We start from the raw sequence: 11,711 nt of genomic DNA, 5'->3' as shown, positions 1-11,711 counted from the left end.
AGCATCGGCCCCTCCCTCCTTGGTAGTGCCAGGCTCCCCAATCTCCCCATCAATACCTGGACGTTTAAAACATAAACACAAAGTGAGTCTAATACTCAGTAATCAGTAAGCCATGCTGTTAACTTACTAATCACATAATCTTTTTTTTTTTGAAAACATACATACATAAACATTTGCCATTCTTGACAATGCTTTCATGCATAAACAGTTTAAAGAATAAGTCATACTTTCATGCATAAACATTTTAAGAAAAACTATGCCCTCATGTTTCACTTTCATTTGGCTGGTACACACTATTAGATCCCATGTGTTAGAGTTAGCGATCTTTTAGATCCAGACTCTACCCGTGGCCACAGGTTGGGACTCTCTCTCAGTTAGTAGCAGTGCTCTCAAGCTAGTGTAAACATTTACTTTCTATTACTATAAAACAGTAATATTATGCACTGTCTTAGAGTGTGTAAATCTAGAATACTCCCTTTAAAAAATTATAAGGTCTATTATTAAAAAATTAATTTCTTCAAAATAGTCTTATATTTATCCATTTTTTAAAAGAAAGTGTGTAGTACTTTCACACCCTAAGACAACAAATATCATTTCTCTTTCATCATAGTATCAATAAAAAGTTTCTTCTAAAATAAATAGTTTGCAATAAATGAGTGATAAACAATTTGTTGCTAGTGTACGGTGAGTGTACAGTGAGAATTCTGTGATCAATAGTAGTGAAATGGTTTAAATTGAGATGTTTTACTGGTTTTTGAAAAATAAAAGAGAAAAACTTGAATTAAAAAATTATTTGAATATAATTTGTTAATATAATTTTTTTAATTTTTATTTTGAAATTTGAAAAAGTTTTATTTTTTTTTTTGTGTTTTGTTTGAAAATTTGAAAAAGTTGTAATGATTAGGTAATGATTAGATAAATAAGTTGAAGATTTGAAATTGAAAAGTATGTTTTTATTTAAGTGATGTTTGGAAAGGAAAATATGAATAATTTTGAAATGAGATAACATGTTTTCAACTCATCTCACTTTCCAAACATAGCCTAAATAAAAATAAATAAAAGATGAATTTATTCACAAAATTGAGAACTCGGGGAGCTAAATTAGATTACAAGAAACTGAATAGGGGTGTTCATGATAATGAAACGATTAGCTATTTTATGTCGGGAGAATAGCAAGTTATTGATTACTTACTTCAAGTGCACCTTAATATCCACTAGTATCTGATTTTGTTGAAAAAACATATTTATGTTCAATTGTTAGAAGGTCATAGGAAATCTGGGACTTGTTTCTCTATTTTGATTGAAAATTTCTACTTATCATTTCCTACACCACACACTATATGATTTGGCATTTTTACCCTTATATTTAAGCACACACTATTGATGTGTAAATATGCGTGTTTAAATAAAAAAACAAAATTGACAAATTATATATTGGTGTGTGATGTGACCGAGATGATAAGTAACATTTATCAAAACCAAATGTAATTACAAATTAATTACTAAGAATACGTTGATATGTAAAGTAATCTGTGAATAATAGTGAGAAAGTAATAAATAAATAAAATGAATAGTTTGTAAACAGTAATGAATAATAATGAAATTATATCACCTCATAACCAAACACACCTTATAATTCAAAATACAAACATGTGACATTCACATCTTGTCACAATATAATATGTTTTTTTTTTATTTTTTTGAGTTGGGGAGGGGGTCGAATCCAAGACCTCCATTTTGGAGGTTTGGGTGTTATGTCTTCAGGTCATATGCCTTATAATATGATATTAAAAGCTATTAATAATGCAAATAATTTTAATTGCATGTCATCCTATAATAGGATCCGAGTATCATTTCAAAGTCGAAACAAAATACAAGCTCTTTTGGAGGGCTTCTTGGACATGAGTTGAAAAAACAAAAGTCAATATGTATATATCAATAATCTATACAAATTAAGGAAAAGTATTGACATTATGCCGCTCAGTTATATTGTTCATTTTGTCTCATTGATGTGGCACCATTATGCCACGTGACTTATTAAAAGAATTAAAAATATATTTTCAAAACAAAATAACATCCAAAAATATTAAAAAAAATTATAACATTAAGTTCTCTCTATCCTTTTCATTTTTGTATTTTTATATTTTTTAGTAAGCCACGTTGCACCATATGGGTGGTGCCATGTCGATGAGACAAAACGAGCGGTATAACTTAGACGACATAATAGCAATTTTTCTCAAAGAAAATGATTATTTTACAATTCAAAATTTTATTTGAATAAATGTTTGGCCTAAAAATAAAATTTATAAATTAATGTGACCGAATTTTATGCCAAATCATAAAAATATTTTTATTATAAAATAAATCTAAAATTATATTAAAGCATGTTATTTTATAAATTTATTTTTGTAACTTTACTTTGTGGTTCATGCATACCATGCTAATTACCACGTATAATTACTTTATTTAGAAGAGTAAAAGCAATTGGATTGCTCCACCGTTGCCTCGCCCCGCATCCGCTCCGCCCCCATACAATGAGGCGGAGCACCCTGTCCGTCATATGCGGGGGGCGGGTAGCCCCGCCCGCATCTGACCCCCAAGGCTGGGGCGGGGGAGGGACAGGGGCAACCCCCGCCCCGCCCCGGATTATAAATATATATGTATATAAGTATATATAAATAAATAAATAACCCAGGCATGCCTGGTTTTTTTTTTAAAATATATCCCTAACGAAACGACCCTGTTTCATCAATGACGAAACAGTGTCGTTTCATTTTTTGTTTAGAATCCCCCTGGTGAGATCACCTCTCTCTCTCTCTCTCTCTCTCTCTCTCTCCAGTCGCCACGCTCTTTGTGTCTGGCTTCGTCGCTCGCCATCACCGTAGCCGTCGCCGTTGCCACAGCCTTCCATGATTCCGTCTTCATCTCTGTCGCAGAAGGTAAGAAACCCTAAATCTACTACAAGTTTTTGTGATATTTATTTTATGGAATGAAGATTGGAGGAAGGATTGGGTTTAGTTGTAGATGGAGGATGAGATTTTGTGAATTATGTGCTGTGGAGACTTGATTGTGCATGTGGTTCACTGGTTTGAATGGTTGATGTTTGATCTGTACAATGTGTTCATGTGTGAATATCTCCGTGATTGGTTTATTTTTTCATTTTTTCCGAAACCTTAAAAGAATTTAGGGGTTTCAAAGTTTGAAACTCCTAAATTAATTTAGGGTTTCGAATTGAAACCCTAATTATTCACCCTAAAATAATTTAGAGGTTTCAAAGATTGAAACCCCTAAGTTATTTTAGGGTATCAGATTGAAACCCTAAAATCCTCAATATGGTAAGTTTTGAGGTGGAAGTAAAGATGCAAAGTTAGGAATTCTCTAGAGTTTCACGATTTTTGTTGTGGTACAATTAAACTGCTCTCCGTTAGGACATTCATACAAGCTATTCTGTCCAAATTCAGAAAAACAAGTCCAGACACCCATGATAATGGCCAGCTGTGTATCTTATATTCAAGTTCTTGAATGCACATATAAGTCTGGATTTCGAATTCCTCTAGAGAACCCCGTTTTGACACACTAAACACTAAAAAAGAAAATTTCTGTGAAATACAAAGTTACAAAAATTTGAATAAACTTTTCAACGTCACCAAGTTTCCCTTCATCCAATGTATAGATCAAGATATATTTCCGTTTTAACTTTGACTAGTTTTTCCCAAGAAACAACATACATAAATTGGAATCTTTCAAGTTTTGTATCGAATTCATCACCAACTTACCCCTTGACACTGAATATTTTAACACAAGAACATGTTTTGACACGTGAATTTGCCAACACAAAAATAAAAAAGATAACAATCAATATACGTATTCAAATTATAAAAATAATTAATAGTAGTTGAATGATAGAAATTGTAGCTTAATTTCCCAAAAACATCTATGTATGATGTATTAACATTTGAGATGATTAAATGTTACTTATGTTAAGAAAGTGTACACACTTTGCACTCAAGCTCATGTCTAATTAATACGTTATCACTTTAAATCCTGAATTGAAAACCTTTCCAATAATTTTCTTACGCGTTCCACCATTTTTAAATATTGATCTAATTTGTTTTAGTTTCAAAAGAATAGTCATAGCATGATTTGGTTGTGTTTAATTTAATTAAAGTTGCGTTTGGATGTTGAGATGAGTTGAGTTTTTTATGAATAGTAGTGAGTTGAGATTGTTGAATGAGTTTGGTGGGTCTACTTAAGATGAGTTTAAAATGTGTTTGGATGTTAAGATGAGTTTAGATATATTTATAAGAAGTTGTGAAAAAAAGTCCCACCATTAATTTTATACTGTTTACCTGACAGTAAAAACTTTTATTTTCTCATCTGGTGCCGAACATAGCATTGAGGGAGAGAGAGTCAATGGGCTACTAGTCAATGGGTCCCACAAATTAAAGAGAAAGAGAGAGAAATAGAGAGAGGACGTGCAAATAAAGAGGAAGAGAGAGAAATAGAGGGAGAGTTAGTGAGTCCCACAATTAAAGAGAAAGAGAGAGAGAATGTCAGTGGATCCCATTAAGAAAAGAGAAATAAGAGAGTTCGGTCAACCAAGTCTTAAGAGGAAATAGTTTAAAATGAAGATACATTAGCTTCGTTTGGTTTCAAAAATTCTCTCAACTCATCATTACAACTTTTTCAAATCTCAACATAAAATATAATAAATAATTCAATTTTTTCAAATCCTAAAATAATAATAATATTAAAAAATAATATTCTAACAATATTTTATCATCTCAACTCAACTCAACTCAACTCACTTCAACATCCAAACACAACCTATGTTTGAACGTTGGAAGCACTCTAAAAATGAACCCATCTCAGATGAGTTCGTCATCCAGGCTTCGTTTGGTTGATAAATTCATTTCAACTCATCATTACAACTTTTTTAAATTTTAACATAAAATATAATAAATAATTTAACTTTTTCAAATCTCAAAATAATAATAATATTAAAAAATAATATTCTAACAATATTTTATCATCTCAACTCAACTCACTTCAACATCCAAACACAACCTAAGTGATTTCTAATCAGAAGCTCAACGTGCCAAAAAATCTGCTCCTACATTACCTTCTCTATAAATATGTCTTACCTTATCTTCTAAGGTAGCAATACTAGTTTGTATCTTTTCTTAGTAATCTTCAAGATATTTTTCAAAAAAAAAATAATCTTCAAGATATCATATACCACGTCTCCCTTTCCTTTTTCTATTCAATGAACCACTAACAAGGAATCAGTTATATGGGTTGAAAGCGGGTCATAATTGGAGGCTTTTGAGCAATTTTGTATTTAGAGTTCAAAGACGCAAAGTCAGACATTTTTGGAATGAAATGAAAATTTTATATTTTGTTTAAAAATTTAAAATATTATATTTTAATATTGTTATTATTATTTTAAAATTTTTAAAAAAAATAAATTATTTATTATATTTTATATAAAAATTTAAAAAATATATAATAATAAAATAAGATAAAAATTTTGTATCTCCAAACCTGCATAATAAACTTTCCAACGAAGCCATCGCCGATTATAAAGTGGACAGTCCACTTTATTGATTATTATAGACCACGTAATGAGCGTGCAGCATCTTGATACTATAGAGTCTACATATTATCTCCATCTCTCTTTTGAATTATTGACGAGGTTGGGATTAACAAAATTGTAATACATAAAATACGCTATATGCAATATTTATCGAGTATAATGTAAAATTACCACTTTACTCAAAGTTTAAGCTAACAGGAAGAGCAAAATTTTTCTACAAATTAACAACCGTTCACATCACACATAATGTGAAAATTTATTTTTTTCCATAAAGTATTAGGTGTTTTTCATAATGTGTGAGTGTGTTTTTTATACAATATATGATGTGAAGCAGTGAATAATAATTGATGAGAATAATATTTCATAAAATATACATAATATAATGTTTATATAATATAAATTAATTTAAATGATGAATTTTAAATTTAAATTTTATCAATTAAATCGAAAGGCGACAAAGCTTATAAACATGAGTTATTGGTAGCGGTGTGGGGGAGGTATATTATTATTATTATGGAAAATATTAGTATATTGTCTGAGTTTTTTTTTATTTTTTTTGACGGTTCATATATTTTATTTTATTTTTAATTTTTTTATTTAATAATTAAGAAAATCATATTTAATAAATTGACATTTTTTTTATTATTTTTAAAATATTTAAATATGTTAAAGATAAGAAAAAAATAAAAAGAAAAACCTGCACAGATGGCATATTGCTGTCAAAGTTGGGCGGCATGATTCTACTATAGAAAAATTTAATTGTAAGCGATTTTATGTATTAATACACACATTCATTCAATATAATTAATTAAAAAGTAGATTTTACTAAAAATAATATTAATTTAAATTTAAAATATAAAGATAATAATATTAATATATAAATTAATACTCAAATTTGTTTGTACGTAATAAAATTTCTCAATTATTATTATTATTAATAAGATTAGACGTTAACAACAGCAAAGAGCGGTGCTTGACTTAAAGTATATTATATTAATTATTGAGATTAGACGTTAACAGCCGTAGATAGGGGTGTAACCGGTCCGGTCCGGTCTGGTTTTGGATAAAATCTAGGACCGAACCGGTATGTACCGGTTTTATATTTTTCAAAACCGATTACGCACCGGTTACCCTCCTAAACCGGTACTTCCGGTTTTACCGGTTTCCGGTCCGGTCCGGTCCGGTTTTCCGGTTTTTTAAAAATATAAATTTCACAATTTGTCATTAAAAATTTGTTTATAAAAAAAAAAAATTGATTTAAAAAAAACTGTTTTATACTTTTATTAATATATTAGACTATATAATAGTATTAATATTAAACTATTGGTATAGTTATAAGTTATATATTAGTATTAGTTATAAACTTTTAGTGATTTAGTATTAACATTTTATGTAATAATTTATAAATTATAATAAGAAATTATTTCATATATGAATATATATGTTATATATAAAATTTTACATAAAAATTTATAATTATACATTATATATAAAACTTATATATATTAATATTTAATATATATAAAATATTTTGTATAAAACTTATATATAAAAATATTATTTTTTATTTTTTTTAATCAACCGGTCCGGTCCGCTTCGGTCCGGTCCAAAAAATTCCGGAACGGGAACCGGACCGGAACCGGCCGGTTTTTACGTTTTAAAAACCGGTTCCGGACCGGACTGGTTCAAAACCGGTCCGGTCCGGTCCGATTTTCCGGTTTTCCGGTTTGAGTTTACACCCCTAGCCGTAGAGAGCGGTGGTTGAAGAGGATAAAATTTAAAATAATAAATAATATTATTATAATCGTTTATTTAATTTATTAGTTAAATATATAATGATTGATTTAGACTTTAGATAGTAAAAATCCTTCACCGACAAACCAGACAGCGGCACGTGAGTTTTGTCGGTCCCTCGTCAAAAGATTTTTATTTCAACGTTGAATTGAATTAAGTTCTTAAAATAATAAAATATTATTTTTTAATATTATTATTTTAGAATTTAAAAAAATTAAATTATTTATTATATTTTATATTAAAATTTAAAAAAATTATAATAATAATTTAAAATGAGTGATAACTAGACTGCTACGAATATTTATGTCAAATGTATAAAATTTTACAAATATTTGTTACACATCATCTTACGACACATATTACATATATTTTAATTTTTTATTTAATTTTATTCTTATTAAATTAATCGAATTATTCTATTCATCATCTATATAAAATAAATAAAAAAAATAAAAAATTATGCCTGATATGTGATGTATGGACTATAAATAAAATTTAGATAATGATATCTTTACACTTTTTTTACTACTATTTTATTATTTAATTATTTTTTTTCTTTTTATTATTTGAATCTTGACTAAAAAGTCAAGAACATGATATTTTTGCATAATCTTGAAGAGAGTACTAAATTCAATCCATCAACCTAATAAAATGTAATTTAATTTTATAAAAATTAATCTTCTTTTTACTCTTTTGAGTTAATTTAATTTAATTTATTTTATTTTTAATTAAATTAAGTTAATTTATTGAATTCATTTTTTCTTACATTATATAAAAAAGTTATGTTCTAAAATTTTTAATCAGATTCAAATAAAAAAAAAAACAAAAAGGCTAAAATATAAACTAATAGTAAATGAGATGTAATGTTTACCCATCAAAATTTTCAATTTTACAGTACAATAATATATACGGATTAATCGAAAAGCTATGATGAGACAACTAGAAAAGTACGTATTAGACAACAATGATATCTCTTTCTAATTTATATCATCTGCATTACAATACAATAATATGTCGGCAAACTATAATTGGACGTTCAAATTATTTAATATTTTATTTATTAAAATTGAATTATAAAATAAAATAGTACTTTAGTCATCAAAATATTTTATAAATTTAAATTAATATTGATATAATACATTAAATTTTAAAATTATTTTCATTACAAAATATATCTAAGGTACCGTATAAAATTATATCAATTCTAATTTTTTAATTATATTTTTGAACTACAAGTCAATTAAAAAAATATTGTTTAAAAGAAATTAAATTGAAAATTAAAAAAATGCACAATAATTTTTTACATCTATTTTACAATTATGTTTTAAAATGGTGAAAACTTTTGCAAAATAATGATACTATTTTTAAAAAATGTCATCCATTTATTTGGCCAAAAAGCTCATGGCAATTTGCACCATGACATTTTAGCTTTTTCTCATTAGCAGAGTTGGACCGGTTTGCAAAATCCTTCTGGTATGTTAGAACTTGTTTGGATTCGACAATAAGTTGAGATGATTTTAAATAAATTAAATAAAATATTATTATTATATTATTTTTTAAATTGAATAAATTGAGATGGTTGAGTTGCCAAATTATTTCAAAAGATGCAGTTTAGTTTAGGTACTTGGAGGACTTGTAATTTGTAAAATTTGCTCATTAAAATGCAGACGCAAAACCTGCTTGTCCTTTAACATCATGGGCTATTTATTTCTCTGTATTTCAGCACGAATAACAAGACTGATCAATAATGAACACAGAAAGCATATATAATCATAGAACAAAAGCAAAAAGAAAATGAAATCACTTCAATGGGATCATCAGATCAGATCAGAGTCTTTTAGCCCTGCTCCTGTTATAGGGAGAAAGGATGAATTTCAGCCTTCGGATCAGTTAGACCAAATAAAGATCCCATACTTGCAGCTGGAAATCCCACACTTGCAGCCGAATCTCTCCTTTCCAACTCTGTAACAGCAGCACAATCAGTGTGATTTATTTCCTGTTTTTCTGTTCTTTTCCTTATATTATGTAAAACGTCTTCCTTCCATATTTGTATATTTCCATACTTATTGTAAAGCTGTAACCTCATAGAATGTATTATTTAAATCAAATGAAGATGAAGGAGAGGTGTGTTGGTCTCTCTGTTTCTATCCATTTCTGTCAAGGATTATAGAGTCTTACAATCTGGATGTCAAGTGCGGAACAAAAGGCCTTTATTGTCATTCTTCGAAGTAACAGTGTTGGATCTGTCTAGCTATTTGATTCTTGGAGATATATAGGCACGCACTGGATTCTTCATCACAACCAAGAATTCCTCCTTTTCTGAAAGATCAACACCTTCCCCATCCACTGTTTTGAACTCAAAATTCCAGACCAGATTTGAGACAAGATACTGGAGGAGAAGCAATCCTAGTCTGTTCCCAGGACACATCCTTCTCCCAGCACCAAAAGGCATCATCTTGAACGCTGTTACATCAGACACTTCTTCTCCAATGTCTTCACCAGTCAACAATCTCTCCGGCCTAAACTCCATGGGATTCTCCCACACGTTTGGATCTCTCCCGATCAGTGCTGTCACGATGTTCACCGTCGTGTCTTTTGGGATTGTGTATCCGCCGAGCTCAACATCTTCCATGACCGTGTGTGGAATCAACGAGGTGTTTGGAGGGTGAATTCTCAGACTCTCGAGAACCACTGCTTTCAGATATGGAATCTTGTGCAAATCATCTTCCTCAACTTCTTTCGCTCCTTTTGCCACCACCTCGCTGATTTCTGCAAAAAGTTTGGATTGAATTCGTGGGTGTTTCACTAAATATGCCAAAACCCACTGCAGCATCGTTGTACTTGTGTCGGCTCCTGCATTGATGAACTCCGAGCACAAGCTCAGAATATCTTCTTCTTCCACATTACCTTTCTCTCCGGATATTTTCAGGTCCAGTAAGGAATCTGTGTAAGAAATCAGTTCGAATGCCTTGCCTCTCTCTTGTCTCAACTTCTTCCGGGCTCTGATCAATGGCAAAATCACATCATCTTGGTTCTTCAAGAATTCTAGGTACCTTTTCCAACGGTTTCTGAGAAGCAACTTCCCCAGTCTAGGCCAGGTACCGAACACACTGAACTGCTCGTAAGCGACAAGAAGTTGATATTGTGTTCCTTCAACTTCTTTGATTTGAGTCTCGCTGAGTTCTCCGAAAGCCATGCGAATGAACAAGGAAAACACAGCGTGGTGGATATGATCGAGCAGACGGACGGGCTGATTGAGCTTGGAAGATTCATGGAAGCCCTTGATCAATGAGTCCAAGACACGCTTGCGTTCAACAGAGTAAGATTTCAACGAAGTCGGGTGGAGAACTTCCGAAATGAGATTACGACGGAGGGCTTTCCAGGTTGGGCCAAAAGGGGATGCACCGATATCTTTGCGCTTGTTGCTGAGAACAACGCTAACGGGGACGACTGCAGGACGGCTCGCAAAGGTGGCGCCATGTCGAACAAGGGCTTGGTGGGCAAGGGTGTAGGAGGTGATGAAGATGAGGGGTTCAGAGCCGAGATAGACGGTGAGAATCGGGCCATACTTGTGGGAGAGATCATAGATGAGAGATCTCAAATCAACCATGGATTTGGGAAGCAAATGAAGATTTCCTATGAAAGGCAGAGTTGGGGGTCCCGGCGGGAGATTACCTTGGGAAACATTCTTCTTGGTGGTTTTGGAGGAAGAGAAAAAGCTGAAGAGTGATTTCAGGAAAAAACAGGCAGAGAGAGAGATGAGGATGATGAACCAGGCCTCCATGATCGATCAATCTCTAGAGTGCAAGATGGAGCTTAGCCCTGTTCTTAGGACTTAGGAGAAGTGGGCGAGCTTGATGAACATGTATGAGGTATTTTCTTTTGTATATATACAAAAAAACATGCACCAAGTTGCCACCAACCAATCCACAATGGCCTTTAATTAACGTTGAGTCATGAGTGCGATTTTCCATGCAAAAGTATGCAATTCTTTACTAGCAGGCCGCCTCTCTTTGATTATCTTTTGATTTTTTAACTCGTAAAGCCGCCTCTCTCTCTACTGACCCCGTGTGTGTGTTTGAAGGTATCTCTCTCTATTCTGTACATAATATTTGTAATAAATGTTAGATTTTCTGTTCCCTTCATCCAATACATACATGATGCTTAATTCTCACTTCCAAATGTGGATTTCACCACTTTCATAATTAATTAAGTGCGTAGCAAAGATATCTCAATATTTTTTTAAGTATTATCGTACGGATAAAAATATTCTACATGCCAAATGTAATAAATCATCTCCATATCAAAGTCTCTTTAAAAA

At 31.0% G+C, this 11,711-nt stretch overlaps 1 protein-coding gene across 1 annotated transcript; it reads right to left on the bottom strand.

Moving 5' to 3' along the window:
- Window positions 1-9,176: 9,176 nt before the first annotated feature.
- LOC108996626 (cytochrome P450 89A2-like) lies at window positions 9,177-11,391 on the bottom strand. The gene is made up of 2 exons (XM_018972621.2): window positions 9,569-11,391; window positions 9,177-9,352 (listed from the first exon to the last, which is right to left on the bottom strand). Exon 1 carries the CDS (start codon window positions 11,172-11,174, stop codon window positions 9,642-9,644), a length of 1,533 nt encoding a protein of 510 aa, XP_018828166.2. The 5' UTR covers window positions 11,175-11,391; the 3' UTR covers window positions 9,177-9,352; window positions 9,569-9,641.
- Between the last annotated feature and the right edge of the window lie 320 nt (window positions 11,392-11,711).

This window comes from Juglans regia, chromosome 13 (genome assembly GCF_001411555.2).
Source record: "Juglans regia cultivar Chandler chromosome 13, Walnut 2.0, whole genome shotgun sequence".
Classification (NCBI taxonomy): domain Eukaryota; kingdom Viridiplantae; phylum Streptophyta; class Magnoliopsida; order Fagales; family Juglandaceae; genus Juglans; species Juglans regia.
The sequence above is the reverse complement of the archived record's forward strand: the minus strand, read 5'-3'. Positions and strand labels throughout refer to the sequence as shown.